Below are 18,831 nucleotides of genomic sequence, written 5' to 3' on the forward strand. Positions count from 1 at the left end.
TTGTTTGAATACATTTCAGAGAATTAATTCATTGTTAACAAGGTAAATCTCCCTTTGTCATTTCCAAATCCATTAATTGTCATTGTGTGCTGTAATAGTTTTGAATAAAGCAAACTGTTTAGAAAGATATACCAAGTTTAATACAAATTGAAACAGGTCCTTAAGGTGTGATAAGACGCTTCTTACAAGTTTTGGAACATTATTGTGCAAATAATCTTGTCAAACATGCTTTTACAAAATCTTCTTTCCCATTTCATCTTTCAACAAGTTAAGTACGTTGAGTAAGCTATCTGACAGCAGGGGATGTGAGTTGTCTCTTTAACCTGGTATCGTGCACATTGCCAAGTTTACACAGGCATGTGTTATCAGTCCTGCTATGTGCTCAGACACATTCTTCAGTATATGTTTCACACCATTTACAACAGCTATATGTAATGGCTTTCGTCAGAGGTTTAACACATGTCCAAAGTTTTGTAACTGACAGATAAACGTTTCTGGATCAGGAGAAAAAGGAAGATAATTCATGAAAAATGCTTTGTAAAGAAACATACTCAACAGCATGTTGTGATTGTGAATTCCATTGGTTGTTATAGCAGATGTGTCTGTTTAGTTCATGAAACTTTTCATTGGATTTAGACACAGTCATATTTTTTCTACACGAAAGGACATGTCTATGTTTATTCTGAAAACTTGCTCATTACTGATCAATTTAATGAGGAATGCTATTAGATGTTTGATCATGTGTATCATGATGGTCCATTTGTTAACAACCCGATGATTTTCACTGTATGTACATTGATTAAGAAATCCATGTGTGTAGGTAGATTTTATGAATGCTTTATTCAGTAGTATTCACTAAAGACCTACACGTTACGGATAGGGGGTAATCATTCTTCAGAAGCTAACTTTATATCATGAATTGGGTTAGGAAAAAGGATTCTTTCTTCATGGGATTTAGGATTGGGTGTTAGTTGTTTGTCTGCTCAAGCCCCATGAGCAGGATGAAAGGAAAACTTGTTGGAAATACTGTTCCGAAGAAAACAATTTGCAAGAGATCTATGGTGTATTTAAAACTGGATTATAAGTATCATAATATGTAACTGTTAGAATTAATGTATGTTATGGATAATTTAGGTGTGAAGAGTTATGACAGGTGCTGTGTGCAACTTAATCTGAGTTCACTAAAAATTCCTTCGTGTAGCGGCTTTATCTAATAATAGTCCATATACTACTAAAAATGTTACTGACAGACAAGTTATATTCAGTAACCTTTAAAACATTTTGGCACAGATTGCAGGTGTACATTTTTAGAAAGTTATACATGAAGCTGTTAAAGACAGACCTGCTTGTTATTGCTTTCACTTATCTAGTTTTAAATATGTTCATACATTAAGGCTAACATTTAATATATGGAGTATTTGACACTACTTAATTTTCTGTATATTATAATGATGTCTTAGAATTATCTGACCATGTGCTTAATAATGAAAGCCTTGTGTGGAAAAGAACCCACAAAAATCCCATCACACTTGTTCAAACATGCTGTCATTCTATTGAGAAAGTTTAATAATGAATGTTGTCAAATGTAAAAAATTGAAATGTGTATTTGTTTACGAAGCTATTGTAGAACATAAGGAGACAGTATGTCACACCGATAACAGATCTGCTCAACCAAGTGATTAACAATGCCAAGGAGGTCTTTGTTGATGCACTCCATGTATAGTCCAAGTATTGAAGGAAGATTCAAGCTTGGATAAATTTGAAGAGATCACTCAGAAACTACATCGGCTAGTTATATCAAATTCCACAATCTTGATAAAGCTGCCCAGTACGTTTTGGTTGCAGTATATGAAGTGTCACTGATTTTACCTGATTGCATAACCTGTTGATGATGAAGCCTTGTTGGCTTTGGCAGCTGTGAGCAGTTTAGTCTTTCATTGCAGACATGTAGGTTCATGGATGTCATAATATGGGGAACAGTCATTGACAAGGCTGGGGAAATGCTTGCAAAGACGTGTTTACTTAACTGTGACTACATGAAAAGAGACGCATAGAATAACACCTGAAGGGTTATGTGTTCATTAAAGTTTGGCGTTATCATCCTGGCAATTATGGCTGCTTTATTGGTGTTGCACATAATGTGATACTCAACTTTTGGCTGTGATGTTTCCTTAGGCACACACATTGAAACATTATATGACACTGTTTTTCTGCGCTGTGCATCCTTGAATAGTCGTGTTGGATCGAAACATGCTATATACGAATATTTAGAAACATATGCATACAATATAATTTGGAGGGAAGTCATGCTTTCAGGTGCAGTGACACTGAGTGTAGCCGAGTCTCAGTACCCTTCCTTAGTGTGCACATCTTCAGATAAGAACCTTTAACAAAACACTTCCAATTTGTTCATCCTTGAGGTTGGGCCGGGAAGAATTAGACCAGGACCATGTACAATGTAGTTGGTAATCATGTAAGGGGTGTTCAGTGTATACTGTAGAAAAATCGTCTCTTTCTTCAATTTTATCAACCATGAGAAGCTGGTGTACTGGGAACCTAATCTATGCCTGAAGTTTTAAACATTCAGATGATTGAGAGAATGAATTATACTCAAAATAAGGTTTTTCATACTATGATATTATGAACAGTTGGGGAATCCAAAATGGTGTTGACAAGGATTTGCGAGTCGCAAACTACAGGATATAACAAACAAATTTTACCAGTCCCTCATCATAACCATGGTTTTATCTGGTTGATGTTAACATTCAGTAATTACTGAACATGTTTTGTTTCAGAGTCCTTGCAATTTATGAACAAACGACAAAAAAGTCCATCTTTCCTGGCAGCCACCATCAACATCACTGTGCGAGAGGGAGAAATGGCCACTTTACCCTGTGCAGTTAAAAACCTGGGCACAAGACAGGTAAGTCATTGTATCAGATAGATATTCCAATTTCACATACTTTTCTGGTGAATTCCGACATACAGGTGCTTTTGCCAATTTTTAACTTTGATCGTGTCAAGTTAAAGATTTACTACTTTCTTGGAGGTAGGTTATACACAATAAGGAGGCATCAAGGGGATAATATTTCATTCCAATTAGTGATCATTAGTTTGTTGTTTAATGGCTCACGCAGCCCTATTCCAGGTATATGGCATCAATTATTCAGCAAGTCTGACCACCTGCTGCTTCTTTCGACAAGCATGGCTTGCTGAAGACCAATTCTAAACTGGATCTTCACATTTGATTGGCTTAGTTTGGTGAATGGAAATGTCAATATGTTGGTGTGAGACAATAGAAAGTACTTTAATTTTGTACATTATTAACATCAAACAGTTCAGTTTCATTCACACGTTACCACAACACGTTACTGTGTACACGGGAAGGAATTTGAACTTTGTTTACCTTTCCTAAATAGTCTAGCATCCACTATCTGTCAATTCATTTTGATGTGTTATATATTTTTTCTCAACTTTCTTACAACAGGTTGCATGGCGTCGTCTGGCAAATGGCCAGGTTATGACAGTGGGGACACTGACTTGGATAAAAGATAAACGGGTGTTTGTGGACAACAAGATTCGCCATGAGCAACCAGGAGTCTCAGACTGGAATCTACTTCTAAAAAATGCTCGTCAGAAGGACAGTGGCATATATGAATGTCAGATAACAGACAAGAAAAGATTTAGTAGAAATATAACATTAACAGTTATTGGTAAGTATTTTGTATATATCAAGACAAAATGTTAGTTTGGATCAATCAAGCATCAGTTGTTTAGTAAACACAAGCAGAAAAAGAGATCTCTCCCCCCCCTCTCTAAATAACAAGCTAACTTCCATTTCCCGGATTTGTGATTGTTATCAATGAAGGTTTTACCTTTGTATCTGAATTTGAATCGTCTATCAATAAATGTTTTACATTTTCAACTGGCTTGTTGGACTGAAAAAGTTTGTGTGAAGTTTTTGAACAGCCACAGGTATTGTGGTGTTGAATTCTAAAGGTAGGCTTAAACTTCTCTGAAATTGCTTGACTGAGGAAGTTGAACTTTGGCGTGTATGTTTCTCCTTATGATGACACAATGTTTTGTTTTTTATTGAGTGGGTGTTTTTATTGACATTTGGCACTGTTTGTTCAAATAAATTTGAGTGTTTTAGTTATATTGGTTATTTGAAGCTAAACATTCTTAAGAAGAAAAAAGCTATAAAACTGTGCATCATTGATCTTTCAGGGTAAAACCTTCATGGGTTTCGAGGACAGAATTGCTTGTTGATAAAACCGACTATGATGAAGATCATACCTCATGTTGATAGGTGCTAATGTTATGACTGGTCCAGACTCGATTATTTACAGACCTCATATAGCTGGAATATTGCTGAGTGTGGCGTTAAACAACAAACCAACCAACCAACCAACCACAGGTGTGCCTGGTCCAGACTATATTTCCACAGCAGTCATGATATGGCTCAGATACTGCTGACTATGATTTCATTCCCCTTACTCATTGAATATAGGAAATAAGAACAATGACATCCAATTATATTATCTCAGATTTGTCAGCTCGCTTTGGTGTTATTATGACAAAATCACCCATTTTTTGTCACATTTTCGTTTCTCTGTGGAGCTGAAATATCTTTGAAGTCAATCTTAGAAATCAGGATTCACATGAAGGATCGTTTTTAATCAGTGCTTGAATGTTAATATATTTATTTAAAAAATGTTCCTGTGGTTTAGATCAAACAGACTCTTTATAAGACTTGATAAATCTGTTCAATCTGATTTTTTTCACAGGTCCTCCTATCCGAAAACCTGGAGTAACAATAGAAGGAAAAGAGTTTCCCAACCTTGGGGAGGAAATTCGGTTGACATGCAATGCAACAGGAGGTCCTCACATACCAGAGGAAATTGATTGGTTTAAAGAGGGAGATAAAATAGACTCTCATAAATACCCCAACATTTTAATCACAAAATATCGGTCATTACGTGATCAATCATTAGTCAGCCAGCTGATCATTGATCACAGTAGAGAGGAGGACAAGGGCATGTATATCTGCCGCAGCTCAGACGAGGAAATTGCCAGTTTAAAAGTCACAGTTATGGTTGGTAAGTGAACACTCCTGGCATTTCAGGATTATGCTCCTGATGTCATCTTGACATTTCCAGATAAACTTCTCTTAAATGATCAAATCAAAGAGATATTTTCATGTATATTTAGAAAAGAAAATGCACCATTCAACATGGTTAACTCCTCTGGGGCTCATTAAGTTATAGCTGCTGTACATGTCGGGATGCACAGATTGAAAGTAGATGGTGTCCATTACATCATCAGCCAATGTTGAGTTGATTGAGTACTTCCATCGTGACATCAGTCTGTGCCAAGAACTTTTGACTACTAAACCTGAACATGGCTCTAAGCACCATTTTCTGTAGATATTAGAGTAATTATATAGATTATTTTTAGCAGAGCTGATGAGCCCAAACAGACTTGTGCTTTGAACTTAATAAGTTGTTTTGGAGATGACTGTGACATGTATGTCCCATTATGGTGGTTAAAAAAATGTGCTGATGTTAAGGCCTCTTAATTTGAATACAGTGATCCCTGGCTACAACAATGCTACCTTCGGGGTCTAAATAATTGATGAGTGTTATAGATGATCAGCGGTTTAACGAAGGTATACATGCTCTGCCTAGCTAATACAATCTACATTGCAAGTTTCGGTGTTTAAAAAAAGATTAGAACAGAAGTTGCTTATGATTCATAGTGTGAAAAAAGATTTACCGAGTATTAATATGCGCTATCACAAAAGTACATTGCATCTCTTCAGTGAATTCAGGTGAATAAACAAATATAACAAACTTGGTCAATAAAAGTATGAAATTTGATATAAAATATCACTAGACATGATGATTTACCATTTAAAATGTATATTCGGATCTCCAAGGCATGGTTTTATCTGCAGAAATTAAGATTACTGTGTGTATTTTCTCGTTGATTAAGCAATCAGCTGTGCACACGTTTCCTTCAAATCTACCAGTGATTCAGTTACAAAGTACCCAATAATACACCTTCAAAGAATTTTGATGCAATGGTCAGAAGAAATTGTATCTGAAATTATTATTTTATTAGGAATAATATATTCCAATATTGTGTTATTTTAGTTGCAGCTTCCACCATGTATAAATTAAGAAAATTATAAGAATGATAAGCGTAGTACTTTGGTACAGATGGTATGCAGGATATTTGTTTATGTATGGAACAATTTGACCAGTCACTGTAAGGGCTTTCCGCGCTATATATATTTCGATGGCAAAAATGTTATGTTGACATTTAATAGTTAACTGCCACAGATATGACTTTTAGTGAGTAATGGTATGGCTTTTATGATATGTGATCCATTCTCTTGCAACTAAAGTTCATTTCAACGTGTCAATAGTCGTAATCTGACTGTGGTTGCTGTAAATAACGTTGAGTTGTGAAATCTACCGATGACTTCCCATACGATTTTGCTGAAATTATTGTAAACATTATTATAATTATTGAATGAAATTTTGAATATAATTAATAAAATTTATATTGCAAACATCAGTCCAGATAAACAATGAACACCTTTTTATAACCAGATATTATAATAATAGGATTTAATTGTGTACTTCAGTTCGGATTTGTTGACTGGTATTTCCAGTGTTACTTGATTGCATTGTTCATCTGATAATGTTTTCTTTGATGGGAGAAAACATTGTGTCATTGGAAAACTTGAGTTTATGTTAGTAAATTTTGGGAGCCATGCTTTACAGCACGCTATAACCGAGTTATTGAAGAGCACAATACCGAGGGAACACTGAACTTGGTTTACATACTTTTGTCAGTTGTTGAAATAAAACTAAAATTTTAAAATATGTTTTGTCATATTTGAAATTTTGAAAATGTTTTTGGTCAGAAGAAATAAAAAGAAATTTAAAAAATACTTCAATATTGAGCTAATTTGAATGACTGAAAACTAACTAGATGGGAAGGGAGAAAGATGGTTATCACATTTTCAATATTTTTCTACATTTGTGAAATGTTCAGTCAATGAGTACATAAAACAAGGAATTAAAAAGCAAAATTCCTACTTCAACTGTGTAAACTATAAAGTCGGCTTCAAGTGTGGTCTCAGGGTAATCTATGAAACGTATTAAGCTCCAAAAACATTCAACCAAGTCAGGAGACAAAAGTGTTACTTCAGACTAGTAATCAAATGGCTTTGCTCTTTATCAACCTAGTCATATGTACTTTATGCTTACTGTGCAGATTGAATTGTGACCTATGATAATTGGCTCTACTCCCAAATCTGCCCTGTGGCTATTTGTTGAAAACATCTGAGACATTATCACTGAGCTGAATGCTGTGGTATAACTAGAATGCTGTACAAAGTGGCGTTAAATCAAACTCAATCACTCTGATTACCAAGTTGTCTGTTATTAATATGTTTACCTGCTCATCATCCTTATGTTTAGTGTGACAGTTTTTTAAATGTGATCTGGATTAGAACTTGTTTTGGCTAGTTTTGAATGGCAAGCAAGTTTAATCTCATGATGACAATTCATTGTTGAAATATTGTAGGCATGTGGCCAGATTAATTACTGGAATCACAATGTAATTAATTATCTGCCATTTGATCTATTCTATAAAACATATATGTACATTTATTTATTGGCTCACCTGAAACGAGGGTACAAATAATTACCAGTCCATTGTAATGTATTACATTTGCTACATCTCCCTTGAAATCATGATACCTTCAATGCTGGAGCTTGCTTTAAACAATTCTGATCCAATTACAATACACATGCATTTTCAGCATCTCATTATTATTTGCTTGTATTTTCATCTTATTTTGAACATAATATTGATAATGGTGTAGACATTCCACAAAATTCAAGTGAGCTTCAGAGCCTTCTAGCTCAACTTTATTTAGTTTGTATCTTCACTGCTACTTCACTTTTGTACATGCTTCATAACTGTAAAGGCCTTTGTCATCAATACTGAGTTTACAAAATAGTGATTCAAGCTGAAATGCTAACCAGTTAGATATACAGTTTAATGTTATGCATGCTGTTAGCTGATTGCTAATTTTTGCTTAGTTTCCTAAACAAATACACACCCTAATCTTAATCTCTGCATATAAACCAATACCACTTGGGATTTTTAGAAATATGACATCTGTGACCGCAGTTGATCATTCAAAATTATTTTAGAGCTGGAGAAAATTAAAATAATAGTTATTATTAAGGATTGCCAATAGGTTGTTTACTTACATCAAGCATGATGTTGACCCAGATGTAATTCCCATATGGATAAAATGTGTAAAGCCCAGTCATCCCATGATATAGCGGGAATATTTCTAAAGTGGCGTAAACCTTCACTAATTGTTTAGACTCATTACTTTCCTATTGGGAGGTTGGTCACCATCTCATGAATTTGTCCTTCTCTTCTGTTTGCAGCTGGATCAGTAAATAAGAAAAGAGGTAGGGATCTACAATATTTAGTTTTGTTATGTTTTCTTTGGTAAACATGTTTTTAAAATTTTGCGTTTTACCCAACATGTAGTTTTATGTGCTTTGCTGTATATTAACCAAATGTGAACTTGTTGTTGGCTTATTGTGATTAGTGCTGTTGAAGACTGGTGCAAATTTGGATGGCATCAAACAAACTGTTTTGGAACTATTACAATTTGTTTCATAGTATATTTATTTGTTTTAGAAAGTTTGAGAAGTCTTTGGTTAAAGTTTGGTTGTACAATCTATTGCTCGCATATGAAAGTGTATGGCATTGCAAAGATGTGCTTATGTGATATGCTATGAATCTATTGTTATTTCATGTATTTCATAAACATGTTTTTGACTCACTGTTTCAAAATTCCACTGAGTAAATAATTTTCAAAAACTTACATTTTTGATAGACCTATTAGTGTGTATGAAATTGTGGATCCTTAATTAAGTTGTTTGCTGTTTGTCTGCTGATTGCGGTAACCATTAATGCATGTCTTCCCATATGCACCAACAGTTAGCGTCAGCATAGTACCACTAACATCTTCATCTGCCATTCTAATGAAAGATTGAATGACATGCATGATCCGTCACATTGACAGTGAAAATATTATCAGTGACAAGATATGTTTCTTTGCATATCATATTAATCTTCATATTCTTTAAATGATTACTAGATGGGAATATAATAGAAAGGGTATTTTTACCTAGTGAATAAGAATAAGTCATATACTTGCATAGTCAGGAAAAACATTAACACTGAATAGACATAGTTCATCTACATAGTGACCAGTAGAATTATAGTATCCAGAAAACTCCTCCCACCCATGTCTACTGTGTGGTCTATTACCTGTTTGTTTTCCAAATTGTTCATTTGATAGTTTTGTCAGTAGTCACTTATATTATTATGTGAGAATTATGTGATATATATATATTAATCATTGAAAATCATATAACAGAGCAACAATGAATAACAAACTATAATGAAGTACAAGAAGTTTCCATCTGATGATAACTTATAACTCATTCTAAGCAGGTCACTTTCTGGTCATTAGTAAGTAATGTTTTATGGAGTGAAAGCCTGAAATCATTCGGTTCTTCATTAAAGCCTGAGACCAAGTAAACTTTGTGTACATGTTAGTGTGTCCCGCAGTAACTGTCCGGAAGATCTTGGGTTTGTAAATAAACAGGTTCTGGACTAACGAGGTGTCTCTGTAACTGATAAATTATGTATGTGTAGAAACAAGAAGATATATGATTAAATAAACTTTGGTTGCAGTTAGATTTGTTTTCTTTTTTGCCCGATAATAACAGAAAACACTTGTGACCACATGGTAACATAGGTGTGACTTGTTGACTATTGCGTGGCTAACTGGTTGACTTTCTCTCCCCGCTGCTTGCAGTACCGCGACCCGTGGATCCCAAATCTCAGTCCAACCAGCACGGAGCACGATACAGTCAGTCTACATGTTAACTGTGCTTCACTATCGTAGTGTTGATTCTTAGCAGCAATAACTTTAGCACTTTGTTTATTTTAAATATTTACACACAATCAAAGTGCTACAACCAAGAATATTTAATAAAATTCATAGATATTTGGTAATTATGATTACAGCATGCATAGCATTACATTTTTGGCTTTTCAATTTGCATTTTCTTTACTTATGATGTGGCTTCAGATTTACAGTAAATATGTTCCCAAATATGATAATGATATTTGGATGTATAAGGAAGCAATCACTTGTTATACTATCATATAACACATGGTTGTAGCAATTGATTGGTAGCAAATACATGTATGTGTAAACACTTTGGGTTATTTCAATTACTTTAATGTCTCTCACCAGTTCGTTGCACACTATTTCGTAATATAGTTTAACATGGCTAGAACTCATTTGAAGTTGACATTACTGCATTTTTATATTAAGTCTACTGTTTTTCTTTGTTGTGATCTAATGAAATGCTGCAATCAGTTGTAAATAAGCTGCTGTAAATAATGCCTATTGTCTATATGGTCTTTGTATCTACTCATAGACATGCTGGAACAATAATAATCAACATACAGTCAATTTTAAGAAAAATATGTTAAAAATATTTTCTTGAGGCCTTAGAGACACAAGTTTCTGAAAAGGTGTGTTTTAATGGATTTTTTTTCGTAAGAAAATTGTATTTCCATACTCAGTTTTGTTTTCATATCTCAAATTTATATATCTGAATTCATTTGGTTAACTTAGCTAATAATATTGCAACAAAGTGGTGACTTCATTTTTAGATGACTCTCAAATAACAACTTATGTTATTTGGACACATGTTACTGTATTCGAAATTATTGTCAATTTAAAAAATTATTTCCAGCATATATTTCGTGAGTTCTAACATGTTATGTGCATCAGATCTGTGAATTGTATATCTTCTGTGCATATAGTGCTTAATAGTTTTTATGTAGTAATTAACACTAGTAGAACTGCAGTAGGTGCTGCTTACTTTTTTGGTTCTTGATGCATGCATATGTTTCTAACAGATAGGCAAGTTTGATGCACTGATAGAGGGTGTCAATTATGAATTATGTTCATACCTTAGAAACACATATCAAATACATGTAAGTAGCTACGATCTATATGTATATTATTTTTTCTCAGTGTAACATAAAAATGTTTTTGCAAGGTTTTGATGCTTTAGATAATATAAATGATCTTTTGCACATCAAGAGCATTTTTGTATGAACCTATGACATCAATTTATCACCATTTCTTAGCTGTAATTGCATTGCATAACCATATGACACTCAAACATTTATATAAGAAACAGGCCATTATAACCATGTGCAGTGTGAGAGACGGGGATGTCAAGTGTACTTCAGCCAAGACTATATTCTTCGTCATATTTTTTAGACTTGCAAAATATTTTTCCCTCCTGGAAGCAACAAGATTTTTTTTAATTCTGCAAATGCACTCCAAATGTCATCAAATATTTACTTGTTAACAACTAGCTATGTCTTTCTTTTGACACAGGCAATTTATTTTTCCCTCATGGGAGATAGGAATTCTAATACAATTAACCTCTTTTGTAGCAGACAGTTTCCTAGCCCTCTAGTGCAAATATCCTTAATAGGAAGAAGAATGGAGAAAGGATTACTTAAGTTGACATCAGTCGCTACATGCAGTAATCCTTTCTAAGACAACTGTGTGATGAGACCATTACATGATATTATGGAATCATGGCCAATCAAAGATAATATCAAATATATCAAGGTATAGTTCAGTCCAAGGCAGTATTGTCTTGTCATTTGATCCAAACCAGTTTAAATGTTTATAGAATCATTCTGTGTTTCAGGAACAGGTTCTGGTTCTACCTATGGGCCACACCAAGGTTCATCAGCCTCTGGGCTCTTGCTGAAGGGGTCTGCATGGATTGCATTGTTTTTCTACACGTTGCTATACCCACTTTGTATGCATGTGATATGATGAGGAGACGGACAGAGATAGAACTGGTGCAATAACAGTGCCTTGTTGAGTTGCTGTGCCCAAGGCACACTTCTTCTTGAGGACCATGGACTTGGTGCCACACCATTGGTTGACAAAGTCATGTGACTGTCATGTGATATCAAAATCATTTGGCTCCCTGTATGGTCATGTGATGATATGTATTATTGTTTACCTGGGTTAAAAATAAGTGTATATTTTACAAATTTCATAACTTATATTTGTATGTAATGAATTCATTGATTAATGTTAAATCATCACATCATTTTTGTGTCTCATAACAGGAACTGTTTTTAATATATGTTGCATTTAAGATATCATCATGTGACATGCAGGTCCAATCATGTCCATGGCTAGTAACACATGTGATATGAAATCTCATGCCAGGAACTGCATTTGTTTCAAGTGTGTAATGAAACAAGAGTGACATGTCAAGTGTATCATGGAAAATGAACATGCATTGACGCCACACCAATTAATCAAATAATGATATTTGATTGGCTATGAACTCCAAGCCATGGAGACAAAAAATTGTTGAAGATATGAATTAATCACCCTGCTAATTGGAAAAGACTGTATTTTCATAACAACATGATGCATACCTATGAAGAGGGGTCACACAAACCAATTCAGCTTGTGAGTAGCACTTCAACAGAGAACCACTGGCACCAAAAGGTTTCAAACAGTCTTCGGGAAGGCAGCATGGAGTGATTGATGATGTGGTGAGACATTCAAATGGGTTGTGTTCAGAAAGGACTTTATACAAAGCTGAGGGAAGTGTGATTAATTGCTGCAAATGATTGACATTATTACCAATATGCATGATTTTTTGCCATCTTGCTGTATGGAATACATTCATGAGGCCAAAGTGTGTTTAATATTTAAGTTATGGATTTTCTTACGTTTCAAATCTGTTCTATTGAAAATAGTTTCTTGCATTTGTCTTTTACTTCCTCAATTGTTATTAAAATAAATGACAACTTTGATTCAAGCCTACAATTTTGCTAGGGACTGGCAATTGTTAAAGATGTTTGTCATCAACATAAGCTAGGATGAATTAAACTCAAAACATTCAGAATTAACAGGTTATTGCATTGTCATTTCTCTTAACTTCATTGCAGGACCATGATAACAAGGCATTTTGATTATGCTATTAAAGTATACATCATGAAATGAATCCAAGCAAATTTAACCATGTTAAAGCGAAATGTGTGATATTAAATTCAGCTAGAAAATATTCATAATTTAAGTAATGCTAATGTACTGGGGTGCAAACACGTTTCTTATAAGACTCAAAAGTCTTAAATGAAGGGGTCATTTACACTTTAATGTTACTAATATTTCTGTTTATGACAACAAATGTGTTACATGAAAAATACAAGCATATCAAGAAGACATTAGATTATTTTTAGCAAAAGCTTATGAGAATTATTGAAAGATTATTGTGCAAGTGTCAACAAATTTCTGGCTACAGAGGATAATAAATTCATAGACAGAATGAACAACCTTTAACTTGGAACATCAACTATGTATTAATTGGCAATGGATTATGAAACAGGCATCAAGTAATTTGAAACTACTTGTAACAACTGGAATTCTGCATCTGATGTAATTGCTATATTCTTAATCTTTTCTTTACAAATGTGTTATTTGATTTTCTCATTTTAGATAATGATCGTTTTGTGAATAATGCAATTTTCTTTGAAATGGTGTTGCTTTAGGTTATTGTCTCCTGAGATATTATTGAAAGAAATAGGTCACTTCAAAGATATTGATAGTTGCCATATTTTCCTTTGACATTAAAGGACAAGGGTCTGGGCTTGCTGTATTTATGATTATTGCAGTGGCATGATTAACAGTAAACAAGGAAGAAGATCTGTGTAATATTTTGTATGAGATATTTGCTTAAACAAAGTTTTAATAGACTGTTGACTGGAAGTCCATAATGCAAATTCTAAAGAAATCAATGGCCTTGTGACATGAAAAAAACAAAACAATGTGTGATGTTCATAGTTGTAAATAGAGATTTATATGAATATATTAGGAATCAAATGAATACGTGTGTATATATGCCCCTTTGTCTCTGTCAAAATGGATTTCATTCAATCATTTTTATCTATTTTTCAACATTAAACATCAAGTCTCAACAGACTAATGTTTAAAACTCTGACAAGAGGTAACCATTTATTGTTGCTTTTTAAGCTAAAGTGATCTAAAGCTCGCTGTGTGATGATGTTTTCACTGGGTATATTTGTTATTTAGTTGTATGATACACAAGCAAATACCAAATGCTTCGCTTATTTTTAAGCAAACTGTTGGTACTGTGTTAACCTAAGATATTCCAAATTGTTACCACAATTATTATGAAAAAAGCAAGCATTATTGTTTTTCTTGTGAGAAGTGATTTATGAGAATCATTGCTAATGTATATTTTGTTTATTCTTGTCTGTTAAATCAGAATAAGATTGAAGAACATGCACCTGTTAACATACAGTATTTAGGTGTAGATATCATTGTATAAAAGGTGCATTTATTCTCACAAATATGGAATAGTGAATGTGAAATATGTATTTCACTAAAATCCATTATTGAAGTGATGGTTAAAATTATATGTCGTGTAAAATGGCTTAAGACACAACACAGTCCAATGAATAAGGTTATTTACCATTGTTGTAAAGGTAACAGTGTAGAGAATGTATAACACTTCACAAATGAGTTATACTTTATTGTAAGCCGAAATCACCTGTGAATCAATGGTTCTCCGTTGTGTTTCCAGGGAATATTGTAGAGTTACACCTCACATGATAGCCCTGGTTTCTACTGATTTATTTCCAACCACTTCTGTTTGTATTTGTGCCATCACTTTGATGACTGCTTACATGTCACCCTACCTCATTGTATTTATGTTGTTATGTTCAATGAGGAAATGTTATTATTCAGCTGCAATCACTTGTGTAGTATATACTCAAGTATGTGTAATTTATATTGGTACACATATGAGTTGGTGCATCAACAGTTTTGTTCTACCTTAGAATGGGGCTAGTATTCATTTAGCCATTAGTTTCAGCAGCTACTTCATTTTTCAGCATCACCTGTCCATTTGTTCATTGTTTCCAACTGCAGGTGCTTGATTGGCTCTTGCTTGTTAGGGACCGACCATTCGTTTGGGGGAGGGGGGGAAGAGATTTTTTTTCAGATATTTTTTAACAATGATCCTGATTTTTTTTTTAAAAATGAAAAACACCTTGCAACAATGTAATGTTCATGGCAGGCAGTTTCTTTCCGTTTTTCAGCTATCTTGAAGCATAATTATTTTATTTTTTATTAAATTCTAGCCCATCAGAATATCGGTCCCTCATGTGAATACTGGTTAGAAATGATAGCCTAAGCGAAAGGGTGGGTTTTTGGAGATGCAATTGATTACATATAGTATCATATGTATTAATGTTTCTCAGGAACCACTGCATAATACGGAAGTAGCACATCACTTCACATTATCATGAGCAAATAATCCTTTCAGATGCATTTTTAAGTATGTCACTTTAAAACACACTAATGCTTGTGTTTCATAATGTTGAAAGTTCTGCTTTTGTCTGTTAGATTTGATACTATTTTTTATCACACCTACTTCTAAATATCATTGGAACATGTCTTTCAGAACATTATATATGTTGTATGGTGAGCTAAAAGAATAAGAAAAATGACCATTGTGCTCTAGAGAAAGATAGCTGCTGGCCTTTACCACATGACCATTAGTTATTTTGAGGTGGCGTCGCAGCACATACTAGAGAGATGTTTTCTGCTTGTTAAAAAATGAACTTTCATTGAGTTTAAGGAATTAACAATACAAAATCATGGTACAGGTCATTGATTCAAATATTGTGATCTTATTTTCATTTAGAGTCTTCAGTGTTGTATGTTTCTTATACTCAGACTATCCCCCAAAAAACTGTAAATGATTGTAATTGCAATCACCTTTAATACATGTTTACAAATGAGAATTATAAACATTTTTAGATAGAAAAGCGTGTCAGACATCACAGAATAATTGTCCTCACAGTAATGATTTCATTTTCATTTTAATACCAGTGTTTTCAAACATGCTCCTGTTTTTTGTTGTCATTCACAATGATTACTTACATTTTAAGTCTCTACCATGTTTAATGCCCTCACACTTTACATGCTTCGTTATTGTCTAAAGCTGACATTGTAGTTCACCTGGGCAATTATTAACTCAATTGATCTGTTGTGGCTAGTCTGACTGTTATCCGTCAGTCTACTATGAATGCATACAACGATGCCTCAAAGACACTGCAATTGAAGAATTTACAAAAAGAATACCAAACAAACTAAATTCTTACAAAACAATAATGGTTTCTGAGAAGATCCTGCAATAGTTTTCAAAAATTGTTTTTTCATTTTAAATTTCTGGTAATAATTTTCATTATAGCATTACACATATTCTCAAAATTCCCAGTTTCTTCCCTTCAAAGACTTACGAGGAGATGCTAATTCAACAGTCAGATCGATGTTGGGCAACAACCCAGACTTAAGATCATTTCAACCTTTGCTCTTGGCGTTGCCTCAATGTTTTTTAAGTTACCTTATACAGTATATTTGAAATACTCTAAACCTCACATGGTCAGGCTACAGACTTTCTTGTGGCTTCTCTTCACTTTGTATCTACATGACAATTCTACTGAGGAGTTTGGATTCAGTATTGTAGAGTACTTGACCAGGGTTTTGTTATGTTAATTTAGCACTTCAAATGGCTGTTTGCATCTCAAATAAAAATGGTGGTGCTTTGAGGTTTTGACAGAATTTGACCACCGCTGTGGCGCTGTTTCATATTAGAAACCATGTGGTGCTTGGACTTCTCAGGGATATCATATCAAGTACATCTACAATATAGACCTTGTGAATTGCTCTGAGACATAGGTCAGACATGTCAAGGAACACCCTTAAGGTCATAGCCTGAAAATATTGTTTGCTTACTAGCAATCTCAGGAATGTTTTGTGTAGATCATTGAAACTTGATATGTCATCCTTAGGGTAGGGCCATGATCAGGAAAGTTTATAAGTGATCTAGGGGACTAACCATTTCACATTCTGTTGGGGGGTGGGGGAGCCTAAGAATTTGTATGAAGATTAGATATTTATTTCAGCTGAAGATGTTAAATCAGATATATATATTTTCGATTAGTAGGCCTGAATGGGTTTTTAAACAAAGAAAAACACCTTTCAGTAATGTAACTTATGTGGGAAACAATTTCTGTTCTTTCTTCAGCAGTATGAAGCATTATTGTTGGGTTTGTTTCTGGAACAATTTATATATTTCATTTTTGAATAAGAGCCCAGGGTCCCACAGAATATTATATGTCGGTCCCTAAGGTCAAGGCAACAGCAAAGTTGACTGGCAATTTTTCTACATTGTATTTTCATACAGGTATAAAAAAGTCTTATGCATAATGTGATAAAGTTTTGAGTGAGCTTCAAAGAAAAGCAAGGTCACTAGAAATTCCTGTAAGTCTGCCTCTTTGTGTACTGAACCATCCCCCTGTTTGTAAGAGACGACAGTTTCAACTAAAAATATTCAAACATGTCATTGGTATATATTGAGGGTAAAGATCATTACACAGTGCATACAACATTCTTACTAAGGTAGCTAGAGGCATTATGATTGAGAGAGGAATATGATTTTCAGATTTTTGGTTATATGTTTGCTCAGAGTAATGTCCTGAGGCTTAGAATACAGTTTTGTGGCTCATTATGCTATCAAGAAGTAAGTTATTTTAATCTGGTTTGAGGTTGTAAGAGGTATGTATTTCCCCAAACCGAAGGTAATGGTTTCTGACTGGAAATACATGTGATGATTTCTGAGTCCCTCTGGAAATGGTGGTGAGATGCTGCTTCTGTTTTTGCAAGTATTGTAAACACTTTTCTAGTCCATTTTATGGAAGTACTTTAATTAAAGACAAATGTTTGTATGTTTGATGGCTGATCAGAGAATCTCCCAATTACCATTTCCGTTGTATATTAGAATCACATAATGTAAATACTTCATATGATTATAATGTTTCAATACAATATTTCATGGTATTACAAGACATGTTCAAATTAATTCTAGCTTCCTATATACGTTGATATAAGACCACAGAGATTTACCCTTAGTAGAAGAAATATGTGCAAAGCAGTTGCTGCAGAATTCAGAGAAGACTAGCAAAACTAAGAAAGCTTATAGGCCAAGCAGTGTATTATACTATTCATACCATTGAACCATCAATCAGTTTCATCTTGTAAGTTATCTGCCCCTGATCTGTATTCTTACTGTGTAGAAACAGATTGGTTGAATAAAATCTTATATAGAAACATGACTGTGTTTTCTGCTTGATATTTCTGAAAGTTATCCAGTGTCCAATCACCAAGTGACCAACCTGTCAAATGCTTCTTTGATAAGCATTTAGAAGTTGAAGTACTAAGTAAGGATAAGAATTTATGGATGAACTACTTCTTTATTACAATTAAGAGTGACGTTTAAGTGTGGGTTCTAACACAGTTATCAAGCAAGTGACAAATGCTGGTTGAAGAGCTGCTGTACCATATGAGAGATGTCTCCCTTCATGATTTATTCACAGTATCTGAAGACAACTATGTTGACCAGAAAAAGAAGGAAAGTATCCGGTAATTAAATGTTAGACTTGATTATGATTATGTAGACATTTGTGTATTATGTTCCTTCAAATGCCCTTTTACATCAATGTTTATGTCCTTGCAAATTAATATTTGATTTAATCGACTTAACAAGTTCAAGGAAAAGACCCTCC

General features: G+C 34.0%; 1 protein-coding gene across 8 annotated transcripts in view; it reads left to right on the plus strand.

Annotated features, from left to right (window-relative positions):
- Positions 1-16,064, plus strand: part of LOC139471859 (zwei Ig domain protein zig-8-like) — a 226,820-nt gene extending 210,756 nt beyond the window's left edge. For 7 of the 8 annotated variants that reach the window (XM_071254372.1, XM_071254364.1, XM_071254415.1 and 4 more), the window contains 6 exons: positions 2,796-2,923; positions 3,488-3,713; positions 4,788-5,099; positions 8,481-8,504; positions 9,929-9,982; positions 11,859-16,064. In XM_071254372.1, the coding sequence (XP_071110473.1) occupies positions 2,796-2,923; positions 3,488-3,713; positions 4,788-5,099; positions 8,481-8,504; positions 9,929-9,982; positions 11,859-11,989 (875 nt within the window). In that variant the 3' untranslated portion in view covers positions 11,990-16,064. The remainder of the gene's footprint in view (positions 1-2,795; positions 2,924-3,487; positions 3,714-4,787; positions 5,100-8,480; positions 8,505-9,928; positions 9,983-11,858) is intronic. The other variant, XM_071254407.1, reaches the window with a different exon arrangement.
- Positions 16,065-18,831: the final 2,767 nt, after the last annotated feature.

This window comes from Haliotis cracherodii, unplaced genomic scaffold (assembly GCF_022045235.1).
Source record: "Haliotis cracherodii isolate W230 unplaced genomic scaffold, xgHalCrac1.p SCAF_1, whole genome shotgun sequence".
Taxonomy (NCBI): domain Eukaryota; kingdom Metazoa; phylum Mollusca; class Gastropoda; order Lepetellida; family Haliotidae; genus Haliotis; species Haliotis cracherodii.